Source organism: Tamandua tetradactyla, chromosome 16 (assembly GCF_023851605.1).
Source record: "Tamandua tetradactyla isolate mTamTet1 chromosome 16, mTamTet1.pri, whole genome shotgun sequence".
NCBI lineage: Eukaryota > Metazoa > Chordata > Mammalia > Pilosa > Myrmecophagidae > Tamandua > Tamandua tetradactyla.
The window spans coordinates 47,656,964-47,684,784 of NC_135342.1; the positions used below are offsets into that span (position 1 = coordinate 47,656,964).

The window sequence follows — 27,821 nt, forward strand, 5'->3', positions numbered from 1 at the left end:
TTATAAATCAGGAAAGTTTTATGTTACTTATCTGAGTGGCAGAACTGGAGTTCCAACCCATATTTGCCTTTCCAATGTTTGCAGTGTTTGCCTCACGTGTTTTGGGGCATTCTGGTTCGGTGCATAAATATTTAAGACTGTGATGTCTTCTTGTTGAATTGTTCCTTTTATTAGTACATAGTATCCTTCTTTGTCTCTTTTAACTGTTTTACATTTGAAGTCCAATTTGTTGGATATTAGTATAGCTACTCCTGCTCTTTTCTGGTTGTTATTTGCATGAAATATCTTTTCCCAACCTTTCACTTTCAACCTATGTTTATCTTTGGGTCTAAGATGTATTTCCTGTAGACAGCATATAGAAGGATCCTGTTTTTTAATCCATTCTGCTAGTCTATATCTTTTGATTGGGGAGTTCAATCCATTAACATTTAGTGTTATTACTGTTTGGGTAGTACTTTCCTCTATCATTTTGCCTTTTGTATTTTATATGTCATATGTAATTTTCCTTCTTTTTACACTCTCCTCCACACCTCTGTTTTCTGTCTTTTCGTATCTGTCTCTAGTGCTCCCTTTAGTATTTCTTGCAGAGCTGGTCTCTTGGTCACAAATTCTCTCAGTGACTTTTTTTCTGAAAATGTTTTAATTTCTCCCTCATTTTTGAAGGACAGTTTTGCTAGGTATAGAATTCTTGGTTGGCAGTTTTTCTCTTTTAGTAATTTAAATATATCATCCCACTGTCTTCTCGCCTCCATGGTTTCTGCTGAGAAATCTACGCATAGTCTTATTGGGTTTCCCTTGTATGTGATGGGTTACTTTTCTCTTGCTGCTTTCAAGATCCTCTCTTTCTCTTTGACCTCTGACATCTGACTAGTAGGTGTCTTGGAGCGTGTCTATTTGGATCTGTTCTCTTTGGGGTGCGCTGCACTTCTTGGATCTGTAATTTTAGGTCTTTCATAAGAGTTGGGAAATTTTCAGTGATAATTTCTTCCATTAGTTTTTCTCCTCCTTTTCCCTTCTCTTCTCCTCCCGGGACACCCACAACACGTATATTTGTGCTCTTCATATTATCTTTCAGTTCCTTGCGTCCCTTCTCATATTTTTCCATTCTTTTCCCTATAGTTTCTGTTTCTTGTCAGATTTCAGATGTTCCATCCTCCAGTTCACTAATCCTAACCTCTGTCTCTTGAAATCTACCATTGTAGGTTTCCATTGTTTTTTTCATCTCTTCTACTTTATCTTTCATTCCCATAAGTTCTGTGATTTGTTTTTTCAGACTTTCCATTTCTTCTTTTTGTTCATTCCTTGCCTTCTTCATGTCCTCCCTCAATTCATTGATTTGGTTTTCGATGAGGTTTTCCATTTCTGTTCGTATATTCTGAATTAGTTGTTTCAGCTCCTGTATCTCATTTGAACTGTTGGTTTGTTCCTTTGAATGGGCCATATCTTCAATTTTCCTGGTGTGATTTGTTATTTTTTGCTGGTGTCTAGACATTTAATTACCTTAATTAGTTTATTCTGGAGATTGCTTTCACTTATCTTACCTAGGGTTTTCTTGCTATATGAGTTTGTTGTCTATCTGTTCTTTGACCTTCAGTTCAGCTTTTTCTGGGTCTCTAGCTTAAGTTTTGTTTAACAGAGGTTAAATTTTCAGTTCTTATTTTCTTGTTTGTTGTCCTGCTTGTAAGGTGCCTTTTCCCTCCCCACCTTTAGGAGGGTCTACATAGGTATTACAGACTCCAGCCGAATTTTCCCAAACTAAACTGGCCTCCTATCAGGGGGAAGGAGTCACCTGTGTCAATTTTCCCTGAGGGTGAGACCCACCAGGTTGAAAGACTTTCCTGTGAAGTCTCTGGGCTCTGTTTTTCTTATCCTGCCCAGTATGTGGTGCTTGTCTGCCTGCGGGTCCCACCAGCAAAAGATGTTGTGGCTCCTTTAACTTTGGAAGGCTCTTCCTGCTGGAGGAGTGGTGGAGACAGAGGAGAGGTTGTAGGCTGGTTTTAATGGCTTCAAATTGCCAAGCCCTGGGGTCTGAATTCCTTGAGAGAGGGGTTCCACCTAAGTTGGGCTTCACCCCTCCCTCCCCTGGGGAATGCACAGGTGGGAGACAGCCCTGAAAGCAGTCTGTTTCTGCCTATGCCTGGGGTGGTTGCAGGCCGAGTAGTCCCACTGCTGAATCCAGAGGCAGCCAAGCCTCCGTAGAAACAGCCAAAAAAACCTCTGTTTCGTCCCCTTTCCTCTTTTTCGGTTAGCCCAATAAGCGACCTCCACCTTGACCAGGTTCGCCTGAGCTGAGGGCCTATTTTTAGTAGTCAGAATTTGTTTATTAATGCCACAATTGGTGTTTGGTTGGACTCAGTCCCTGCTACTGTTAGAGTCTCTTTCCTTTCCCTCCGGGAAGCTGCCTGTGGGGGAGGGGCGCCGGGCACCGGCCGCCGCGGCTTGGGGAACACACGGTTCTGGAGACTCACAGCTGGTCCAGCTGGTCTAGACTGGGGTACGCTGTGTGTCCAGTCACTATTGTAGCTCTGGGAGCTGTTCTGTACTGTTTCTGGTTATTTAGTAGTTGTTCTGGAGGACGAACTAAAACGCGCACATTGCTAAGCTGACATCTTGGCCCCTCCCCTCCCAACCCATATTTGTCTGACTCTAAAGTCCCATGCTTTTTTCTGTGATAGTCTATGCTTCCCATAATACCATGTTTAAATTCAAATTATCTTCAGAGAAAGTTTTCAGTTTCTAAGTTTTCAGCTTCTTCCAAGGTACTAGAAAAAACAAATAAAACAATAACAACACAATTCAAAGCAAAAAAGCAGAGAGGGTCTCTGTTAGTTCATTATGAAATACAAGGACATGAGGAATTACAATGCCAGAAAATTGACTCTAGCTTCCAGATATTTAAGTGATGTCCATTTTATCAAGAGAAAAATGTCTCACTCCTAAGTATTTCCCTTCTTTTCATTTATTGGGTGTTTTCTATGTTCCAGGTTCTCCTAGTTTGCTAGCTGCCAGAATGTGATATACCAGAAAAAGAACACCTTTTAAAATGGGGAATTTATTAAGTTGCTAGTTTAACATTCTAAGGCCTTGAAAACGTCCCAATTAAAGCAAGTCTAAAAAAATGTCCAAATTAAAGCACCAACAAGAGGTTACCTTCACTTAAGAAAGGCCAACGAAGTGCAGGATTTCTCTCTCGGCTGAAAAGGCACATGGCGAACATGGTGATGCCTGCTACCTTTCTCTCTAGGCTTCTTATTTCATGAAGCTCTCTTGAAGTATTCCTTCTTCATCTCCAAAGTTCTCTGGTTGCATGGTCTCTGGCTCTCCTCATTCTGGAGCTTTTTCCAAATGGTTCCTCTTTTAAAGGTTTTCAGTAAACTAATCAAGATCTACGTGAAATGGGTAGAGTCACATCTCCTTCTCTTCAAAAGTTAATACCCACAGTTGGGTGAGTCACATCTCTGTGGAGATAACCTAATCAAGTTTCCACCATACCATACTGAATAGTATTTAAAAGAAGCAGTTGCTCCCACAAGATTGGATTAGGATTAGAGCATGGCTTTTTTAGGGTTCATAAATCCTTTCAAACCAGGACACAGGTTGTTCTAAATTCTCTACATGTATTAGGTCATTTAATCTTAATACAACTCTATGAGGCAGGCTTCATTAAACCCCCCATTTTAGAAATGAGGAACCTGAGGCACAGAGGTTTAAGAATTTGTTCGGTGTTTACAAGCAGGACATGATCTTGGACTGGATGAAATAATAGATGAGAAAATACCCAAAAATATATAATTGGGACATACGGAAAGTTTGAAATATGGACTGTAAACTTTATATCAGTGTTAAATGGGATAACTGTACTTAAGGTGGTTGCATAAGTGAATATCTTTGTTCTTAGGAAATATATATATGGAAGTACTAAGTGTTCCAGGAACATAATGTATGCAACTGCTCTCAAATGTTTAGAAAATAGGTAGATGGATGGATGAATGGTTGAATGAATATAGAATGATATGACAAGTGTGACAAAATTTAAAAAGTTTACGAGTCTGGTTAGCTGAGTGAGGAGTATGGTGGCGTTCTGTGTGGGTTTCTGTTATTTTTGCAGCTGTCATCTAAATTTGAAATTATTTCAAAATAAAAAGTTAAAAATACAAGTAGAAGTTTCAGGACCAATATTTGAACCTAGGCTCTCTGGCTTCTGGGTCTGTACTCTTCAAACTTGACTGCTTCCCTCTTCCCCTGTGTTTCTGATCCCTCTGGGATTCCTATGCTTTCCTGCCAGTGATCCCAAACCTCTGTCTTAATCCTTGCTCCCTTTTGTCACCTCCAGTCCCCCAGTGACCTACATCTTGTCTCCACCTGAAATTCTTGCAGGGACATGTCAATCAACATGCCCCATATTAACTAATCAATTAATTAATTAAACAAATGTCTTTAGCCCTCACTTTGTATCTGGCACTGTTGTAGGATTCGTGTCTTTGAACTTATTTCCAGTGGGATAGGGAATGGGGATAGAAATCAACAACAACCAAAATAACTTAAAGTAAATATTTTCAGGAGGAAATACTGGTATGGAGACAAATAAATCAGGCTAGGGGAATAGGGAATACCAATGGAGGTGGGGGGGTTACAGTTTTAAATAAGGTAGCATCAGAAGGCCTTCTTGAGAAAATGACATTTAAACAAAAGACCTGATAGGGGTGTGGGAGTAAACCATGCAGATACTTGGAGAAGAATATTTTGGATATAGGGAACAGCTAATGCAAAGCCTTTGAGATGTGTTTGAGGAAAAACAACTGAAGCTAACATATCAGGAGGAGAGTATGGGGAATAGAAAGAGATAAGACCAGAGAGTAACAGATCTAATTATATAGAAACTTGCAGAGTGTCCTGAGAATGTTGGCTGTTACTCTCAGTGAGGCAGAAACACACGGGAAGGTTTGGAGCACACCTGTGGCAGGATCTGACTTAGACTTTAGTAAGGATCCATTTTACAAGGATCTTGCTGTTCATTCCCTTCTCTAGTGGCCTCCCCTTCGCCTATTCTTAAAATTATAAACCTTGCTATCCTAAACTTCTCTTCACTGCTTCCATTCCTCAGTCAGTCGCCCTATAATTCTTCCCCTTCAGAATCTCTGAAGTTGTTTCTTCTCTTTGAATCCCAAAGACAGGATCTTAGTTCATTACCTTCCTGGAAATATATGTGACTTGTCACTCCTTGCTTTATAAATCTTGCTGGGTCTTTCTTGCCTCTAAGGTAAAGTTCATGTTCTTGAACACATCTCATCAGGCCATTGTTTGTGTGACCCCAAACTGCTCCTCTGAATTCTTTCCATTCTCTACCACTGTGTCCAACCTTAAACGCCAGTCATACAGAGTTTCTTGCTGCACCCTAACCAGCTGTTTCCTTTCATCTTTCCCTGCCTTTATTCCTAAAACTGCCTGGGTTGAAGTGCCCTCCTCCCCTTTGAATGGTGAATATCTACTCACTCTTAAAGACCTTGTTTACACACTATATCTTCTATGAAGATACCAGGAAATCCCATTTGTTCTACATTCAAAGTACATTTCAAAATCTGACCATTTCTCACCCACTTGTGTTGCTTACACAGTGGCCATATCTACCATCATCTTTTTTTCAAGCTATTGTAATAGCCTCCTAACCTGTCTCTCTGCTCCTTCCCTCACTCTTCTTACAGTCTGTTCTAACACAGTGGCTGAAGCAATCTCTAAAACATAAATCAGCTCATTAATCTTTCTTGTTCAAACCCCTTCTGTTGCTTCCCATCTTGTTTAGAGTAAAAGCCTAGGACCTTCCTTTAACCTAGGAAGCACTGTCTACTCTGAATCCTAGCTGCTTCTCTCACCTCCTCTACTCTCCTTTTCCCCATTCTGGCTTTCTTGTTCTTTCTAGAATAAATCAAGCACACTCATGCTCCAAGGCCTTTGGACTTGATGTTTCCTCATCCGGGAACTCTCTTTCCCCTCAGGTATCTGCAGTGTGGATCCTCATTTTGTGCATTTCTCTGCTTATATGTCGCCTTACCAGGCAGGCCTTCTCTGGCCACCTTATATAAAGTAGAAGCACTCACTCCTAGCACTCCCTAGTCTACTTACCCAACTTTATTTTTCTCCATAGCATTTATTCCCATCTATAATATTAAATATTTTACTTATTTATTTGTTTATGGTCTGGCTCCCCTTACCAGAATGTGACTTCCCAAGAACAGAGAGAAATTTTGCTCACTTCTCTATTCCCAACACATAACTGTTTTGCATATAGTCTGTGCTTAATAAATATGTATTCAATAAATGAGTTTTTTTCAGATTTCTATTCCTATTTATTTATTTCCTGTTCCTATAGCAGTAGCGTCATACCTCTATTATGATAAGCCTTTCTGTTACTAGTGGTTTATATTTTTGTCTATACTGTTAAACTATGAAATGCTATAAAAGAGAGCTTATCTTGTTTTTATCATCATATTTGTGGTACTTTATACAGTGCCTGGTACATAAAAAATATTAAATAAATGTTAAATAAATAAACGAAAAGAAACTATTGAGTGAATGAATGAATTAGCCAATATCTTTGTGCCACTTGGTAGCAAACCATATGTTATCATAAGAGTCCTTGTGATAGTAGTAGCAAGCCTTACGCCATGACTTCAGAAGAGCGCCTCCCCTAGGAGACTGCTCAGCATTATGCAGCTGGATGCTGGGCTAAATAAGTGTTTAGCCTTTTAGTCTTGGGGTGGCTATCAAGCCATAAGCATTTTGCAACTGAAATTGTATAAAAGATATTATGACTGATATGATGCAGATTGCTAGAGAGTGTACAATAGAAACCATTAACAGCCAGGTTAGAGTATTTACTCCTGAAATCAGAGTATCCTAAAACTTTAAATGAAGGGTATTTCCCAAGTTACTAGAAGATTTTAAATTTTATCTTGCTCTGTCAAAAGTTGAGTTCCATTGGGCTTCATTTAAGTGAACTTCCTTTGAACTGGTATCGTATTCACTTAACAGCATCTCTGACTTACGATGAAGCCTTTTCAGTAGCATCCTTTGGTATGAGGGGAAGAGGTAGAATTTTCATATAATGGTAATAGGCAGAAAATAAAACCCCTTCTCTAGAGAACTTGGCATTCTTCAACTTTTAGTCATTGATAAGGATCTGGTATGTTGGCAGTTTTATCTAAAATACCTTTCCAAAGGCTTATTAAACTATATATTGTCATTTATGTCACAGAATCTTTTGTAGATCTCAAGAAATTTATTTGACCAGACAGCTATTAATATAATTGCATGACTGTATACTCCTTGGAAAAACTTTAATGGGATTAGGCAGGGGGAAAAAATCTAACATATTTGAAAATCTGCCAACATCTGCTTCAAATTATTGTGCAGTATCTGATGTTCTACATCTACCTGCCCAAAATGGAAAGTGAACTTATCCCTTTGACAAAATGAGTTAGTATTAAATTATTTAATGTGAAGTTCTTTTCCAAGGGTGCTTGTTGCTCTCTTTAAAAAAAAACAAAAAATTAGCAAACACTTAGCACTTTCGTGTGCCAGGACTGTTCTCATTATTTGATAAATAATAAGAGAAGACATTTGGATTTGGGGTTTTTCTCTCTTGTCTATTTTCGAGATAGGGACAAAATTAGCCAATTATTATTACTTATACTAGTTGTGGTAAAATTAGAATTGCCCAGAGCATTGTACAACAGTCCAGTCAGATTCAAAGAGTACTGAAGTTTTATTAAAGACTTAACTAATTCATTCTTATTCTTTCTCTTCAGACTTGTTGCATACCTTCTTTCTCTTTCATTCTGGATCAGCCAGAATAGGCCACATTAGTAACAAACAATAGTATTTCTGGTTTATTTTACATATCATTTGTGGAATGTCAGAGAGTCACCTCCCACTGAAGTAACTCAGGGATCTAATCAGCCACCAACCAGTTATTTTACCACAGGAAAGAAGAGTGTTCTGGCCGAGAGTCTTGCACTGGCAATGAAAGTGCTCTAGCCTAGAAGTGATAATCATTATTTCTCACTGGACTGAAGCAGTAACATGTTTTGTCCAGTATGAGGGGTCAGGAAGTATAATTCTACATTCACCCCCAAAAGTGAGATGGTTGGGGGAATACAGAAATATTTGACAAATAGCACTAATGACCAGCATTAGCATTCTTAGCTAATGATTCATTTTATCCTTGATTGAAAAAAATTGACCTTCCTCATCCCCTGCTAAAAATACTGTTGGAACTCATTCATCTGGCCATTATCAAATTTACAGTCCTACCTGAATTACATCTTCTTTCTCCTTCCATCTTATTCCAATACAGGAAATCTCTCTTTTCCCACTCAAATGTTTTTCATCACATACTCTTGTCAGAAACATATTTTGAGAAGATACCACGGTGTGCTACTAAATATTTAACAACTGGTTGTCTAGTGGGAAAAAAAAACACAGAAACTTGATTTTTAGCAAATCCTGATTTCCATGGTATAAATATTCCTGTGTATAGTACTATAGTGGTAGCTTTCAAGCTATCACTGTGGCATCACTGAACATAGAATTAGGAAGACATGTACACAGTGGGCTCTCATGAGCAGATGCAAACCAATTCTATACCATTAATAGTTATGTGTAAAATAGATACAAGAACTAAAGTCATATTACATATGCATGCATATGTATTCTAGTAAAGTTTGATTTCTTTCTTTTCATTAGTTAAAAAAACAACAAAAGAGCAGTTTTGTTAACACCTCCTCTCCCACTCTAATGGATTACCTTATATATTTCACAGGATGTACACAGCCCACTTGGGAGACTACTGTTCCAGATACCCAAGGATTTTGCTTCTTTGGTTGTTAGCCCTCTTTTCTGCATTATCACCCCCTTCCTCTCTGCTGTCTTATACCCATCAGTAAACTGACAAACTCTGCCGTACTCTAGAATTTTCCATCCTTTGATCTAGCAATCCCCTTCAGCAACAGATCTGTTTTTCTGTTCTCCTTCAGAGCAGAATCACTCAAAGAGGTGTCTTGAATGCCATTTCCACTTCCTCGTCTTCTGTTCTATCTTCAGCCTACCCTAACTTACTTCCATCTCCACCACTGCTGGAATTGCTGTTTTCATTGTCATCAGTGATTTCCATACTGCCAAAATTTAGTGATAATTACTGTCCTAGTCTTACTTGACCCCTTAGTGACAATTGATATAGTTGACTACTCCATCCTTCTCTTTTAGCTTCTTCATTAACATGCTTTCCTGGTTTTCTATTTAATCTCCTTTGCTGAGCGTTCTTCTGCTACTTAGAAAAAGGCTTTGGCTTCTCTTCTTGTATTTGTGCTATTTCCCTAGGTGATCTCATTCATCTCCAGGCCTTTAAGAATCAGCTCTGTGCTGACAACTCCCACAGTTATTTCCTTAGCCCCACTTTCTCCTTGATTCTAGATGTGCATATTTGGGTGCCCACTTCCTATTTCACCTGGAGATTTTAGAGGTATCTTAATGGCTGTAGCTCCAAAATAGAACTCATTTTTCCATGTTCTTCTCCCTACTGTACCTGTTTTGTTGCCATTTATTTAATTTAAAAAAATAGTAAATTATTTAGTTATTAAATCCAGAAATCTGGAAGTTATGCTTAACTTCTTTTCTTATTCTTCATATCTAAATAAACAAACCCTTTGACTCTGCCTACAAAATATGTGTTTTACTGTCTCTCGTCTAATCCAGACTGTCATTAATTTTCTCCTGGATGGTTGCAATAGTACCTAATAGGATTTTTCACTTTCACATTTGCATCTTTTCAATCTGTATTTCCAATGCCTATATTATAACTAGAATTATATTTATAAATGTAAATCAGATCATTCCTCTCCCCTTGAAATCCTCTAACCACATAGAATCAAATCTAGATTCCTTACTGTGACCTCCAAGACTCCTTGTGTCTGGCCTCCACTTTCTCTTCATCCTCATTGCATATCTCTCTGCCTTTGGCTTTTGTGCACTAATAAAACTGCCCTTTTTTTTTTTTTGTCCCTAGAGTAGGCTGGTCTCTTTCCTTAATGTTTTTACATTTTTGTTTCCTCTTCCTGGGAAGTTCTTTCCTTAGCACATAAATGGCTAGTGCCTTGTTTTCTATAGATACCAGCTTAAATACCATCTCCTTAGAGAGTCCTTCCTATTCTGACAGATTTCCTACTAGTTTGTCTCTGTCCTAGTACTTAACACAATTTGAGATTAATTTCCGTATTTATTTACTTGATTTGGTAGAAAGCTCTGTGAGGGCAGGAACCTTATCTTTGTGTTGAATTTGATAAATGCTCAATGAAAATATATTGAATGAAAAATAATGGGTGGAAGACAAAATGCTCATACTCTGTTTATCTCATAAATGATTATTAATGCATGAAAATACAGAAGGAAGTTATGTCAGCTTAGTGAACAGTGCAAAGCCAGGAGGACAGGTTAATATGTTGATAGAGTCTGGCTTCTTTTCTTCAGGCCTCAGCTTAAAACAGTGGGAAGGAACATATCAGATTAAACTTTACAGGGGTTAAATGTAAACTGCACTTAGGTTAAAAAATATCAGTTGCATCATCAGGGGACTCTGGCTTCATACTAATTCATATATCAAATCCTGAGAATCTAAAAGTGGTAGCTGAAAAGCTAATGCAGTCTTAAACTGCATTAGTAAAATCAATGTATTTCCACATTAAAGGAGGAAATTGTTTTACAGTACTTCCCTCCAGTGATACCAGTAGAATTATTACAACTTTCTAGAATTGCAATGGAATACCTCATTCATTCATTCAACGTGTATTGAGTGCATTCTGGGCACTAATATTATAGTAGTTTATTAAATTGTCATGGTTCTTTTCTTTTTCTTTATTGAGAATTCTTCTCACACATACATTCTATACGTGGTGTACCACCATTGGCTTACAATATCATCACATAATTGGGTATTCATCACCATGATAATTTTTTAGAATATTTGCATTGCTCCAGAAAAAGAAATAGAAAGAAGAAAAAACTCATACATATCATACATCTTGTCCCTGCCTGTCATTGACCACTAGTATTTAATCTACCCAATTTACTTACCCTTTCTCCCCCTATTATTTTTTAATTTTTTATGCATATTTTTACTCATCTCTCTATACCCTGGATTGACTTGATTCTTGAATTCATTGAACTTAGTATCTAATTTCCACAGAGAAGTGACTTCCCTTTCAGTGCAAGTCTTGAAGAAGAAACCAAGACTCTGAAGCCCAGGGAGTTCAAATTCCAGCTCCAATAATTATCAGCTCTGTGACTTTGCAAAAGTTTTTCTTAATGTCTCTATGCCTCAGTATTCTCATTTATAATCTGGAGATAATATAGTGCTACCTCATAAAGTTGTGAGAATTAAATGAATTAATGCAGATAAATCACTTAGAAGAGTACCTGGCACATAATAATACTAAATAAATGGTAAGCTAGTTAATAAAATTATGTTTTCTGGAGGATCATAGGATCATAGGCTTGAAGACATATTCAGTGGGGGGGGGGAACGGAGAGAAGTTGTGGCAGAAGGAATTTGGGAAAACAAAGCTCAAATTCTGATTTTTTTTTGTTTATGTTAAAGATCATTAATAGTTTGAGCTTGAATTTGAAAATCTCTTCTGGAGAATTTGATGACATCTGTTTTATTTATTCTTCTGTTTTAGACTAGGGAGATAAAAATTTTGTTTAGAAATGCCAACTGATGGTTTAATTTTCTAATGCTTACAGTGAAAAGCACCTTTGGAAATAACAAAATTATGGCTGTCCATAAATTTTTTGCTTTGGTTTTGTTTTAGTGGCAGCTGAAATATCCTAAGCTAATTCTCCGAGAAGCTGGCAATGTACCTGAAGAACTCCATAAAGAGGTTCAAGAGGCCTTTCTCATATTGCACAAACACGGCTGCTTATTTCGAGACCTGGTTAGGATCCAAGGCAAAGATTTGCTCACCCCGGTATCCCGCATCCTCATTGGTAATCCAGGTTGTACCTATAAGTATCTGAACACCAGGCTCTTTACAGTACCCTGGCCAGTGAAAGAATCTAGCATAAAATACAACGAAGCTGAAATAGCCGCTGCTTGTCAAACCTTCCTCAAGCTAAATGACTACATGCAAATAGAGACCATCCAGGCTTTGGAAGAACTTGCTTCCAAAGACAAATCTAGCGATGATGCTGCACCAGTGTGTATGGCTCCAGATTTCCCCAGGGTTGGTATGGGGTCAGACTTTGATGGACAAGATGAAGTGGACATTAAGGACAGAGCAGCATACAATGTAACTTTGTTGAATTTCATGGATCCGCAGAAAATGCCATACCTGAAAGAGGAGCCGTATTTTGGGATGGGGAAAATGGCGGTGAGCTGGCATCATGATGAAAATCTGGTGGACAGGTCAGCTGTGGCAGTATACAGTTATAGCTGTGAAGGTACAGTCTCCTCTGGGAAGAAACCCTGAATATAACAAGACCAAAGTTGTTTAGGCTCTGGCAATATGTGTGCATGTATGTATGTGTCATATGTTCTTTTTAGGCCTAAAACACCCAGATATCTGCAGAATATACCTCTTCTTCATATAGATATGCTGTTTAGCTCGTTGTTATACTATACTCAGACATAGAATATTTTCACGCATAAGCCCTGCTGTCATTTTGTCTTTCCTAGAAGAGCAGCACTTTTAGTTTCATGCAACTCAGTGCCTTTCTCTAGAGCTCAAAGTGGATTGTACAGTTGCTATAAGTAACTTGCTGATAAAGGATTGAGAAAACAAAACATATCTAAGTCTTTCTAGGCTCCCGCAGGTACTGTTTTCCAGTCTTGCCAAATATATTTTATTACAGTTGATTTCACTGTCTTTATTGAAGTAATTTGTTAAATATGGACTTATTCTTGGCTTCATACCATTTTCACTACTGTCTTTCCTTGCCAGATGCATTTGAGGTGGGTTTCATAAGCAGACAATTATCTATTTTCTGGAAAATCTCTACCCCTTCTCCCTCACTTAGTCATGTGGTTTTAGGCCTACTAGAGTAGTAGCCTACCCAAATTTTCCTTCTTTTATTGTCCAGTTTCTGTGTGTTTAGGGTTCCTCTTGTTTTTCAGAACAGGACTATGAAAAAAGATGGTTAAATGAATTTATCGAGGAAGATAACTGTTGCTGAGTTTCTTCTTTCCTTGTTTATTTTAATAAAGGAATATAATACATAGAATTAACTCTTTTGACTGTGTAGTTCTTCTACCTGTTTATTGAACGTTGTTTGAAAAACCAGAGTTGGAGATATACATCAGAGAATGAACTAGAACTCTTAGGAGGCCATTGCTTTCTGGCACTTCTAGTTTAATTGGATTTTGCTGGGTTTTTTTTTTTTTTAAACTCTTTTTTTTGTTAGTTTACTATAACAGCTGTTTTGGAAAAGGGATTTAAAGAAAAATAAAGAAACCTCATGGTTCTCTTTAAATGTCTTACCATTTCCCAGCCTCAGAAATTTCTTAGGAAACTTATGTCTTTTCTAATTTTGCCGTATGTCTTCAGCACCAAATAAGGAACTAACTAACGTAGTGGTTGGAAATTTTGCCAGTTTGCCCAGCGTCTCAAATAATGATGCTGACCTAAGAAAATTTCTTGAAGGGATTTGATTTTTTGTCTTAATGGAAAGAACCTAAATCCTCTGATCTTTAATAAGGCCTTGCCAAGGATTTAAGAACTATCACATTCAAGAACTCTGATGTGAACGAACAATGGGGCTTGTTAATTTCTTTCTTTAGGAGGCAACACTCTGAAACCAAAGCAGTGGTATGCGATAGCACAGACTGTTATAAAGGTATCTTTGTGCTCCCACTTAACTCTCTGCCTTACAGTTTAAAAGTCCTATTGTACTCCCAGAGCGTGGGTGATCGTGTAGTTTTTGAAACCTAGACTATCCTTCAGAATTTAAAGGGATTTAAATTTTTAATGAATAGTTTCCATGGTCAAAAGTAGTTAGGACTGATAAAGTTGACAAATATAAATAGCTGGTAGAATCCCTTGAATGTTTATGCTCTCAATTATCTTGAAGGAGAGGGAACTGAAGAATTTTGAGTCAGTAAGAACAAGTTTATTCCTGTGTTATTCTCCCTGATGCTCCTTGAACTCTTTTCTAATAACGGCAATTTTGAGCACTCTCATTTATTGTACACTTACAATGTGCCAGGCACTGCTGTAAGCGTTTTACAGGTATTAACTCATTTTATCTTTACTGCAACCTTATGAACAAGGTATTATTGTTATCCACATTTTACAGATGAGGAAACTGAGGCACAGTTGGATGATTATCTTCCTCAACTTAGATAGCTAGTAATTAACGGGGCTAGGATTTGAACCAAGCCTTCTGGCTTCAGAACTTTAACTCCTAGGCTATATGCCTCATGAGCAGGTGTCTCTTCTTCCGGGAGTATGCCTACATATGGGATTTGTTTTTTTAAGAATGTCCATATTCCGGAAAGGTTTTACTTGCTCTTCCTTGCAGGTCCTGGCACCCTGCACCCCCCCTCTTCTCTCCTTCCATAGCATCTGCTATAATTTTATAGCACACACTCCTCTTGTATGATTGGAATGCATTAAGTTGGCTGTTTTTTGAAATGAAACCTTTCTCTAGGTCTCTGATTATGTGTGTGATTTTGGGTCAGATGTTTTGCAAAGCATGGATCAAGGAACTTTTTGGTGGGTCCATTTTTTCCAAGTGACCAGTGATAAATTTAGTTCCTCTGGCCTCCTCATGATTGTTCCTGAGTTATGATATGGGTGAATGTGAAGAGAGCCATGCAGGTTAAAATCCTGGGTGGAGTTGGGAAAGACTTACGGGAGGTAAAGGGAGTGGAAGTTTCAGACAACTGTACTGTTTTTTATGCCCCTGAAACATGCCTGTCAAGGAAGTGCTAAGGGTATTTCAGTTATTTTAGGCAGAAAGGGGGCTTCAAAGTTAATCAAGAGCCCTCCTTTAGAGAATAGGTGAGGTGAGGTCACTATAATTATGAAATGACGAAATGTTAGATCTAGAAGGGACTTTTGAAATCATCAAGTTCAAGCCTCTCTTTTTACAGATGAGAACACTGATGTGGTGAGAAGGGAGGTGACTTGCTCAAGGTCACACAGTTAACTTATGACAAGAGCAAGGATTTAAGTTGGAGAGAGTTGTGTGCTACAGAAGAAGTTCACATAAAATGTATGAGGAAATTCAGATATAGAAGTGATTGCTGCCTGCTGAAATAAAATTAAGATGAAGGTTAACATCTTTTAGGATTTTGCTCTCAATACCTCAATACCTTTTCCCAGTGAAATTTTCATGTAAATTTATAGTGAACCAATCATCCTTCTTTGGTTTATTTCCATGGGGAGAGGTCATTGAGAAATAATCTATATAGGATACATGTAATTATATACTAAATTCATTGGCTTTCACATGCCTAGTTCTAGTTAATAGGTATCTTCAGTAGGAAGACTGAAGTGATACAGTTTTTAATCAGGAATGGCTTTGGGAAACCCATGTTAATAGACAGGACATTTGATTTTCCTCTTCTAGCTTTTCAGGCAATTGTTTGTTACTCCTAGCTATAAATAATGAATTTTAATGTGAAATACATCAAGAAACTATCATTTAATCTGCTCTGGTACCTTGTTCATCATTCACTGAACACTTTCAGTAAGATCACTTAAACTATAGCTATCTGTTGCCATTTATGTTTTTTTGTTTGGAAGAGAACATTTTCCAAAACATTGTCTTTGTAGTAAAATGAACAATTCTTAAGATTTTTAACTAGATTTTAAAGTAGTTCAGGTTCTAGGACATTGTTTTTCAGGTGTCTCATGAAGAAGGGACAAGGGGGTTCACAAAAGGAAGAGAGGTCAATCGTGTTTTCCTATTGAGTGAATTTCCTTGGAACTCTAAGATTCCCATTCCTGTCTTTGGGAGAAGTTGAACGGACTTAAGGATAGAGTTCTCATAATTCTTGAATTTCGATTTTGAAATGAGTGGGTCCATATGTTTCTTAGCTTGTCTTTGAGAGCATGAAAAGCTAGGTTGTAATTGCAGCTGGGAGTTTTGTAAGCATTCATAACTTTTTAAAATGCTATGTTCTACATTTTTCTTAGCCTCCCAGCATACCTGCCTGTCTCAAAGTTTGTTTGACCTATGTTTGTTTCATTGTATTATGCTTTGTCTTACGATTGCTTTTGCTGCAATCTCTTTACCTCTCAGTAAAACTTAGTTCTTCTTATAAGTCAATATATATTTTTTATTCTCATGCAATTGTTTATTCATTTTACAAGTGGTTATTGAGCATCTCCTATTTATGAGGCATTCTTCTAGGTCCTGGACTTACAACAGCATTAAAACAGATAAAAATTCCTGCCCTTGTGGACAGAAAATATAGGGTGAGGGCCAGGATTACAATTTTAAATTTTACAATTTACAAATTTTAAATAGAGAGGTCAGGGAAACCCTCATTTAAAAGGTAACATTGGAGCCAAGACTTGAAGGAGAATGTGAGCCACTCAGAAATTTTAGGGGAGAGCAGTCTTGGTAGAGATGGGTAGACCCATCGAGTGCAAGGGTCCAGAGGTAGACTATGATTGGGATGTTTCAGAAGCAATTGTGGATGGATGTGCATTGTAAGCAGCTTTAGGCTTTTACCTTGAGTGACATGGGGAGCAAAGCTCAGTGATCAAATAGAGGAAGGAGGGCAACACGAGAAGCAGGAGACCTAAAAGAAGCAGGAGACTAATGGTAGTAAACCAGACTAGAGGTAATAGACCTAGATTCAAAGAGGCAGAGGTGGTGAGAAAGGTATCCAGTTCCATATCTTTTTCAGCAAAGAGTGTGGCAGTGGTTTATTTCCTATGAGAAAGGAAGACCAGCAGTGACATTTCTTGTTGGCCAAGAGCAGGCCAGATCAACAAGGATGGCTAAATTTTTAATGATGTATTAATTGTTGAGCAGGGGATAAGAGTACAGATTCAAGTGGAACAGACTTTACTGTCTATGAAATTAGTTGGGCACTTTAATTCTCTACTATTAAATGACATCATCAATACCAAGATCAATTAGCAGTGGTAAGTTAGTTAAATTCTCTCAGACTCAACTTTCTCATCTCTAAAATGGTGACATGAAAGTACCCGCCTCAGGATTGTGAGAATTAAATAATACATGTAAAGTGATAAGAACAGTGTTTAGCACCAAGTAATTATTGAATAGATGTTAATTGTTCTCATTTTTATTAAATTTGAACATTGATGTAATTTTTAAAAGCTAATTATTTTCTGAGGGGTTGTTGAAACACCTTTTCTCCCTATTTTCATTTCCACAGAGCCAATCATTTTTACTCTATTTTAAAATTTTAGCTAGTTTATTTCTAGTAAATCTTTTATTGTTTTTGGGTGTTGTCTGTCGGCTTCGTGTCAGAGAAGATGAGCATTTACTTAGCTCTTTCTTCTCCCTGCATTTGGCTACACCTGCACACTCTTCTTATTCCCTGTCCTCTCATTATGGATGTATTGTCATTTTGATTATGTAAGTCTTCAGCCTTTATAGTTACCATGGCCATGCAAGTGTTATTCAGAGCCTTGTCAAAATAATCAGTTTTCCTTTTCTTTACAACTTTTTGTTGTTTTCCTGTGTCAGTGGTGGTCTTTTTGTTTGTTGATGATGGTGGTCTTTTTGTTTGTTGATGTAGTTTTCTATGTAGTTATCACTAATTGAATGCTCTCTGCCAGTTGTCTAAATCTGTTAAAACCTTCAGAACCATCGGATACTCTGCCGGTTTAATTTTCTCAGAGAAATGTTTCCTAGAGTGTGCTGATCTGCTCCAGTTTTTACTGGTTGCCTTTTATGTCTGATGCACAGCTGCCTCATCTTGTGGTATTTGTTCATCATAATCCAGTGGATTCCCCTCACCGCTCTCCTTTGTTAGATCTGGAGATAACTGCATGCCATTTCTCTCCCTTTACTGATTTCTTCATTTTCATCTTCATTCCTCTAATGGCTTCTTGAGAAAGGACACTTAGGAGGTAAATTTTTGAGACCTTGAATGTCTTATAATGCCTTTATTCCATCTTAACATGTGTTTATTCTTTAGATACAGAAATTTCAGTTGGAAATAATTTTTCTTCAGAACTTTGAAGGCTTTGCACTATAGTCTTTCATCTTCTATTATTCATGTTGAGAATTCTGATTTTTTTCTTTGTCCTCTGGATGTGACTATTTGGGGGTGGAATCTTTTCTATTTTCCAGTATTTTGTAATTTCACAGTGATATTTTTCATTCATTATACTGTCATTTAGTAGTCCCTTTCAATCTGGAAACTCATGCTCTTCAATTACTTTGTTAATTATTTCCTCCTCTTCAATTTTCTCTTCTCTCTGGGATTCTTATCATTTGGTTATTGAACTCTCTGGACTGTGCTTCAGGTTTCTTACTTACTCTCCTGTTTTTAATCTTTTTGTATTTTTTAAATCTGTATTTGAACAGTCTGGGATTTTCTTAGCTTTAGTTTTCAACTGGTTTACTAACTTTTAAAAAATTACTGAGACATAACGTATGTCATAAAGATACCTGATAAATTGTCACAAAGTGAATACTTCCTGTAGCCAATACCCAAATCAAGCAGTAAAACATTACCAGCATTCCAGAAGTGCTCCCTTCCGGTTTCTACTTTCCCACCAACAGTAAGCCATAGATAAGTTTTGCACATATTAGAATTAGAATTGTTATCTCCTTGAGGGCATATTCTTTCTTTGGATCTGCATGTATTGGAAAATCAGTTAAGTATTTATTGTCCCAAATCAGTAAATAGTTGTTCTTGAGTCTGTTGTGCCCTTGAACTGCACTGTGGCCACTGTCCTGTAACTTCATTATGAGGATTCTTTGGATTACAAATAACAGATACCTGCCCTAAACAAGTGTTAATGTAAAAAAAAGGGAAGCAGTTTTCTTCCTTAATACAAAGACCAGAGATCTGATTGACGTCAAGTGTACCTTGTTTCAGTCATTATGATGTGTTTCCAATTTCTTCCCTTCATCTTTTGGCATCTCTTAAGCTGTGTTTGAGAGAGGTATGCAAACTTTTCAGGGCCCCAAATGACTGCCTCAGTTTTTGTGGCCAGTGTCTTTCTTTTTCATGAGCACTGAGGAGGAAACCCGGGTCTTGGACATATTCTTTGAACTTTGGACAAAGCTTTGCCTGAAGCTAGATGACCAAATAATTGACCTGTTTTGATGACCCCAATTTGATTCTCTTCTGGTATCCTATATTATTTACAACATGAAACCTTCCTGTAATTTTCATAACCTTCTGTACTTTCCTGAGGTTGCCGAAGGAAGCCTCTATTGTTAGAAGCTCTGCTTTGGAAAATGATTTTATTTGAGAAGTATCTTTGCTTCCTTTCCTCATCGTGTATTTTACTTCAGATAACATAGTGGGTTTGAAACTTTAGTCAAGGATCCCCAAAGTGATTTTTCTCTCCTTTTTCCACTTTCCTTTTTTTTTTCTCCCAAGTCCATGAAACCTGATGTAATGAGGTTCTCCTATGTATGTTGGATATTGATATGTTTAAAAAACCCTCTTCACATGCTTGATCTGAAAACTGACAGAGCCAGACATTGTTGAAGGGCTTTAGATTTTTCTGTGAAGAGTTTTCAGTATTTCTTCTGAAATCCTTGAGAACTTATAATTAATTCTACAGTATATTTTTGTCAAGGTACTTCATTTGTCTTAAATTGCTTGTTGCAAGGCATCTTAGAGCAACTTCTTGTTATAGATTCTGATATGAGACTGATTAGTTCCTCCCCCTACTTCAAACTTTCCAAATTTCTCCATTTCTTCAGACCATTCATTCCTCAGTGGCTAAAAAGGAGTGTATCCTGTGCCAGCGGCAGGCTTGACCCCTTGTTCTTCAAAACCAATCAAGGAAAGCATTTCTAATTTGTGGAACTCTGTCAGTGAGGCTTGTTGTTGTTGTCTGGCATTTCTTTCCTAAGGATAATCTTTCTGGAATGTTTCCCAAATGTCCTCTAGGTTATGCAGTATCAATTTGCCATTGCTTTGGGAACCTATCTAGAAATATTGTACTAAGCTGCACATAGAAACTTGTACCTTCCAGAGGGATCATTCTGAATAGAGATCTTATCTGTGAAAGAGTTTTAAAAGACTCTGTCATTGCCTGTTGTATAGATTCCTTGGTGTGGTTAACCATGAAGCCCTCCATGTTCTACCTTCTGCCCACCTCACTAGCCTCTGGTATTACAAATCCAGATGCTGGATAACAGGAATTTGTAAGGCATTGATGTGGCACTCAGAATTGATTGTATTCTTGTATGTACAACTCCCCGTTTTTCTCCTAGAAAAACATACCGACTTCACACCTTCCTCTTTCACTTCTCTCTCCCTCCATTTTTTTTCCTTGAGTGGTGGGGTGCATGGTCCAGGACTTGAACCCAGGTCTCCCACATGGAAGGGAAGCATTCTACCACTGAACCACCCATGCACCCTCCCTCCATTTTAAAAAACAGATTCCCTGTCCCATACGGAATGTCATAGATTAGCTCTGGACAAATAAGGCATCATTAGGCTCTGTATACCAGCTGACCATCTGCAACATTTGGGTTTCTCCTGCCTCAAGACATTGACATGGATAGGAAACTTCTGTAAATGTGGGGTCAAGGAATCAAAGGAAATAATTGCAAGGATGGTTGTCCTAGAAATCTTAGCCATTGGCAAAGGGAATAGGAAATAGCAAATGGGCCTATTTTTAAATGTGTAATGATGAATATTATATAATTAATAAAATAGTATATCAGATAAATTATTGACATGCAGCATTAATTGTATATGCCATTAAATATGACACAAGACATTTTGTGATATATTTTGTTTGGTTGGACCTCAAATCTCTCCCTTCCTGCACAGGCTTTATTTTTCTTTATTTTCTTTTTCTTATATAACAGTGGTTGCATACAGCTTTAAAAATGTAAACAAAATATTTGATGGCATTTTATCCTTTATAAAACTGAATTAATTTTTTTTCTTAAATACTAGGTAACATCAACAAATCAAGGTAGTTTATTTTATTTTGAAGTTTTGGAACATTTTGAACTTGACATATAAACTTAACATTCTTTTGCATTTTATCCCACCTTGTACTTCTTCAGCAGTTTGGTTATCAGGAATTGAGAATGCACCAAACATACTGAGAGACTTAAAATCCTTTCAGTATTACTGAGCCTGAAAGACAAGTAGGAACCTGTTGCCTTTGCTTGTTCCCAACATAACTATAAGAATAATTAGTTCACAGTTGCTATAGAAAAGTATATTTTTTATACTTTATAAAAGTTAATTGCCTTGAGAAAATTAGTTTGGAAGCCACACTATACTTCAGCCATAAAAAAATTTATCAGACATGCACCCCCCCACCCACCGTCCAACAGCAGAAAATTCCCCAACAAAGCATTATTTTCATGTTTCAGATGTGCTGGATTTATGGGAAACACTGACTGAAATTGAATCCTCTGCTTATTATTCAAAACTATTGGTGCATATTGAGGAAAATGTCAGGGTGAAAATCAGAAGGGAAAGTGATTTCCTTGTAAACAGCCAGTAAACATGCCCATTTATTAGAGTATCCAGAATCAGTGGCTTTAAAACTGCCTGAAAATTGTTGTCTTTGCAATTTAAAAATCATTTCATTTGCAAAATTTAGGTTGTAGTTGATTTGATCAGAGAGGGGTGTATGGAAAATACATATTTAAAAAATATTTCCAATCTTTTCCTTGTGCTGTTTGTAGTCTGTCATTAGGGCGCCCTGGAATGAGGCAGCTTGAAGCTTTGGGGTCTCACAAACACAGCATGTAATATCTCATACCGAGATTCTTTTCCTAAATATATCTGAATATCAGGTAGTTTCTCTTTGATTATTTTATTATGTTATATGCTGTTATTAGTCGTATTACTTCATTAGGTGTTAATCACATTATATCATTATTCCTTTATTCAGTCTTGGCTTCCTCACTAATATGTGTGGTAGACATCAATATCAAATCTCAGGACTTTAGAGCAGGGCAAACGTTTTCTGTAAAGTGCCAGATAGTAAATATTTTCTGTTTTGTGTGCCTTCCCAAGTTCTGTGCCCAGTCTTGTAGTATGGAAGCAGCCTGGGTTAGTATGTAAATGACTAAGTGTGGCTTTTCCAGTTAAACTTTATTTGCAAATGGAAAGGGAGAGTTTGGCCTCTGGGCATGCTCTAGGGCAAGGCTCCCAGATGGAATGCGGGAAGGGGCCAGGTGCGGATGGCTGAGTGCCTGACTGACTTGAGGACCACTGTGTCTAGCCAAGGGACAGGCCTTGTCTAAAAGAGGCAGCTACTCTCACCCATAACCACTTGTGACTGGCTCAGGGAGGCCAGCTCACTAATTCTAGAGTAGCTGGAAATTTGGATTTTTATTCAGTCACATGACTTTCACCAGTTTGCAACTAATTTAGACTTGAGAATATACAGTCCAGATCAAGCCATACATAATTGTGAGTTCTTTTTGGCTCAGGGGTCTCTAGTTTTACAAATTCTAGTATTTTCAGGTATAAATATATTTTATTATAAATAAAAACTGCCTGCAGAATGTCATTAGACATACAGAGTAAATTATCTGGTGCTGTTGCTTCCACTGACCTTTCTGGTAGCCATGCAGACAGTAGTAATTTATCATACCACGTTTTCCCTCTGAGCCTGGAGAAGGTTTCAGAATATTCGCCACCAGAACTCAGAGGAGCCACAACCAACAAATCACTTGTGTCTCCTGATATGCAAGGTATTTGTCATCTCTGTTCCAGAGGATTAACTTTAAAATGCTTTGGGATTATTCTAGTAAATAGTTTTGAACTTTTTATTATGTGACTTAATACTTAAGTAAATCCTGTTACCTTTTTTCTTATTCATTTTTCTTCCTGATGCATGTGTTCTCATGTACTCTTTAATTAATTCTGTTCATATGGAAGTATCAGATTTTAGATTGAAGGTTAGGGAATTGAATATTTATAGAGTTGAATGTGTCCTTTAAAGTCATTTAGTAGTATTCCTTCCTTGTAGAAAACATGAACTTGAATTTCTGACCTGTGCTTTTTCAGTATACATTGAGCTAAATAATGGGAAGGAATAATTATTAAAGGACATTCCTTTTTTCCCATTTTTAAGATACTGTCTATGGTCATTGTGGCCAGTTATCATAGAGTAAGAAATTCAGAATTTAGGAATTTTGTGTTTGAGTATGTATTATCTTAGATTCATTTTGGGTTATACATGTGAGTGTATAGGATGTAGTCTAAGTAAAACATCCTTTATTTTCTATTTTAATCACATAAAAAGTTTTATCTTTTTGTCTACCTTCATTACTTCTTTCTCTACTACTGCCAGTCTAAACTCCACTTGTCTTTCGAGTTCAGTCTTCTCCAAAAAGTCTGCTCTAACTATTCTACTCCTTATTAAACCCTCTCTCTTCTCTGACCTGCTTTAGTCTTGAGGATTATGTTAATTTACCAGTAATGTCATGCTTTATGTTCTTTGATTTAATTTGAGGTGTTTTTGTTCAAATTAACATATAACATACTGCCATCTACCTCAGTAGGTACTATGAATGTGTGAACTTGAAAGAACTGTTTAAAAAAAATTTTGTGTAACACATTTAGTGCACTTACCAAGTATTCATTGAGTGCCTTCTGTGTGCCAGATGCTAAGGCTCTAAATGTGAATGAAGAGACAAACTGACCTTGCTCTTGCTGAACCAGGGTCTGGGGGAGCAGTTTAAAGTCTAATGAAACATAAAATGTTCCCTTAATAGAAATCAGTGATGAATTTTTATAATTCCATTAGAAGGAAAGCTCCACAGGGGCAAAACTCTTTGTTTTATTCACTGATGTATTTCAAGTGCCTGGGCGAGTGCCTAGTATATAGTATTCAATAAACATTTATTAAATGCTTTAAATAAATTTTTATGTATGGCCATCCTTGCAGAACTTAGTGTAGGGCAATAGATTGTTTCTGATCTTTTGCTCTCATAAAGAGTGCTACAATAAATGTGTTTATTCAGCAGTCAGTTTGCAACATGTACAAGTAGGAATTTTAATATACATTCCTATTAAGGAATTGTGGAATTCCTACAAAGGTCAAGTGGTTTATGCATTTGTAATTTTGACAAATATTGTCAAATTGTCCTCTGTAGAGAGTATGTGTGCGACTTTACTTCATTCTTACCAACATCATATTTTATCCGAGTTTTTGATGAAACTTTGCTGATCTAATAGGTGATAATAAGGTGATATCTTATTGTGGCTGTAATTTGCACTTCTTATATATGAATAAGTTTGAACATCTTTTTGTATGTATACAAGAACTAGTTTCATTTCCTTTTATGTGTTATGTCTTCATAATTTGGTCCATTTTCCTATTTGTCTGTTGATCTTTATCTTATCGATATGAACAAACTCTTTATATATTAAGAAAAACATTCCTTGGCTATTCTTGCTTGTTTATAGTTCTGTGCATATTATAGAATTAGCTTATCTAGTTGCCCACCCCACTCACCTGAAAAACAATTCTGCTGGTATTTTTATTGTGTGTCAAATTTGTAGGTCAATTTAGGGAGAACTGATATTTTCATGATATACCTTATTTCCTAAGAACATAGTATGTCTTTACATCTGTTTAAATCTTGTTATGATCTTCAATAACATTTTTAAGTTGTCTTCATATAGATGTTCCACATATAAGAATCTTACTAGATATTTTAGTTTTACATGTGGGGTTTTTATTTATATATTTGGAAGTTATTAATTTCAGTGATTTAATTTTGTAGCTAGCACTTTCTTAACTTGTCTTTTGCTTTGGATATATTTTTCTGGGTTGATTTATTAGTGAATAGTCATATCATCTGACAAAAAGTATTTTTTGTCATTTAAAAATATTTTATACCACTTATTTTGTCTTATTAGGGCTACTCTGTTACCCAGCTCCAGAGGACACCATTGCATTGGCCATTTCTTCCAGAATAATGATGACTCATTGTGTTGATATGGGGCATGTTTTTTAAATTCTTAACTTTAGGAGTTTTTCTAATATTTCTCTATTAAAATATAATGTTGGTTTTAGGGTTGAGATAGATCTGTATTTTATCATGTTAAGGAAGTAGCTACTTATTTCTCTTTTATTGAGGTTTTGTCATAAAAAGATATTGTATCTTTTCAGATACTTTTGTGTATCTGTGGTGACTCGTGATTTTTTTGTTTTGATCGTTAATATGATGAATTTTTAGTATAGGCTTTTTTTTTATGAGCTATCCTTGCATTCATGGAATAAGTTCTACTTGATCATGCAATATTCTTTTAATATGCTGCTGGATTTAGATTCTATTTTCCTACATTATATTTAGGAATTTTGCTATTGATTTTCATATGTGAGATTGGTCTATGTATGTGTGTGGAAATTTTCATTTTTCTATGTTTTTAAAGTATTTAAAGTGTATTGAAATGATCTGTGCTTTAGTAGTTTGGTAGAATTCCCCTTTGAAACTCTCTGGGGACCTGTTGTTTTTTTTCTAGGAACTAATTCCTTGACTACTCCTATTCCTTATGTGATCTGTTGAGCTTTTCTACCTCTTCTGGGGTCAATTTTGGTAATTAATATATTCCTAAAAAATTGTCCATTTAATCTAGATTCTTTATCTGTTTAGAATCAAGCAAAATAGTATTCTTTTATATTCCTCACTATTGATGGTTATTTCTTCATCACTTTATGTAAAATTTTTTGATGAAAAAATAAAGTACATCATAAAATATTCTATAGAGTATGTATTTTTAAAAAGAAACGTAACATAAAAGAAAAATGTACTTAACTTCATAGCCATAGTTTATGAAGATCCAGTTATTCTAAAGTAGCCATTGTACGACCCAGAAGTTTAGTTAGGACATTTCCTTTGTAATCACATTTCTCTTTTTTAACAGGCCCTGAGGAGGAAAGTGAGGATGATCCCCATCTCGAAGGCAGAGATCCTGATACTTGGCATGTTGGATTTAAGATCTCATGGGACATAGAGACACCTGGTTTGGCGATACCCCTTCACCAAGGAGACTGCTATTTTATGCTTGGTAATCTTAGGAGGGTGAAAATTGTATTGATGTTCTAGTTATCCAAGTTTAGATTATTGAGTACATATTTTGAATGTGTCCTTTGAAAGAATCTTTTCAGGCATTTTATAGTAATAATGAAACTTTATGAGAACATTGTAACTAGCTTTTTTGAGATACTGCTAATTTTTTAGAAGTTGCTTCTCATTTTTAGAAGGAAATTGTAAATATTTATGAATTTCCCCAATTGTGTTAAGCAATTTTCAGGATTTTTTATCAGAGCTACTAAATACCCATCTAAATAAACTTATCATTGTGAAGTTCTTTAACTATTTCCCTATCTGTACAAGTTCCTAATAGTAAGACAATTTTTCCTAGAATTTAGATTCTCGTCAGGGACAGTTGACCACTTGTTACTTAGTTCTTTAGAATACAGTATTTTAGCTGCAGGAAAGCTGTGGAGTTTGAGAGACTTTGTTTTTGCTTCTTTGCTCTAAGTTTTTTATTTGTTTTGCTTTGTTTTTGGACTACCTACTAGTTTCCTGATGTAGTGTGCAGATAGTGCCTTTTTTTTTTTTAACTCACAAGGTTCTCAGGTTTATTCCTTTTTTGATTATGCAGAGTTTATCTCACTCTTACCTTCTCATAGGTTGGTTTTGGAGCCAGGAAGCACCAGGGCTCAAGCTCAGTGTTTGTGATAAGAATTAATTTCCAGTTAATCAGATGTTGTAGAGAACCACTATATATTGCATAATACAGGTTTTGGGGGAGATATGGAGAGCAATAAAACTTGGTTCTTGCCTTCTAGGAATTCAGAGTTATGGGAGCTCTTTAGGCCACAATAAGTATTTTTCCAAATTTAGTTATTTACGTATCAGCTTCACAATTGTTGCCTTATCCATGTACCACTTGTTGTCATTTTATTTACATAGTCTTTCTTTCTAAATAAAGCCACTTTTTTCTTTTATGAAATGAACTTATTTTAAAAGGAGATCTTATATCACTATTTTAAGTGGGAAAACAGTATCACTTGACATGATTAGGATTTTATAAATATAAATACAGATAAACTAAACCAATATTTATTAAGTGCTTGCTGCTTTGTTTGCTGGAGATGATGAGTCTGAATCTTGTTCTGTCTTTCTTTAAAAAGGGTCATTAAATTACTGTTAGAGAGGTCTTCAGATATATTGGTACCACTCTGACACTTTCTCTTTAGGGTCAGCAGGAGAATCGGAAGATCATTACGTAGGGAATTACTTTCTTAAGCGTGATTCAGTGCTGCTTATGCTTGTCCTTTCACAAAACTCTTAAGCTCTTCTTACAAGGTGCGTCCTGTACTTGATCTGATCTGAGCAAGCCCTTAATCTCTTGCCATCTATTATGTCTTGCTTTGCAGTTTGCAGATCAGTTTCACAAAAGCAATGTAATTCAATTTCCAAACCACCTTGTGAAGGAGATGGCAAAGAGATTGTCCTTTTTTTTTTTTTTTAACTAATTACTAAGGCCCCTTAGTATAAAGCAGAGCAGGGACTGGAACCTGTTGCAGGTTTCTATAGTGCTTTCCCCACTCTAAATGTTTCCATTTAGACTTGATTCCAATATAGGAATGTTTTTGGAACTG

The 27,821-nt window shown here is 36.6% G+C and overlaps 1 protein-coding gene across 3 annotated transcripts in view; it reads left to right on the forward strand.

The window, feature by feature from the left end:
* Nucleotides 1-27,821, forward strand: part of FTO (FTO alpha-ketoglutarate dependent dioxygenase) — a 434,084-nt gene that overhangs the window by 127,655 nt on the left and 278,608 nt on the right. For all 3 annotated transcript variants that reach the window (XM_077132460.1, XM_077132458.1, XM_077132459.1), the window contains exons 3-4: nt 11,862-12,489; nt 26,075-26,218. In XM_077132460.1, the coding sequence (XP_076988575.1) occupies nt 11,862-12,489; nt 26,075-26,218 (772 nt within the window). The remainder of the gene's footprint in view (nt 1-11,861; nt 12,490-26,074; nt 26,219-27,821) is intronic.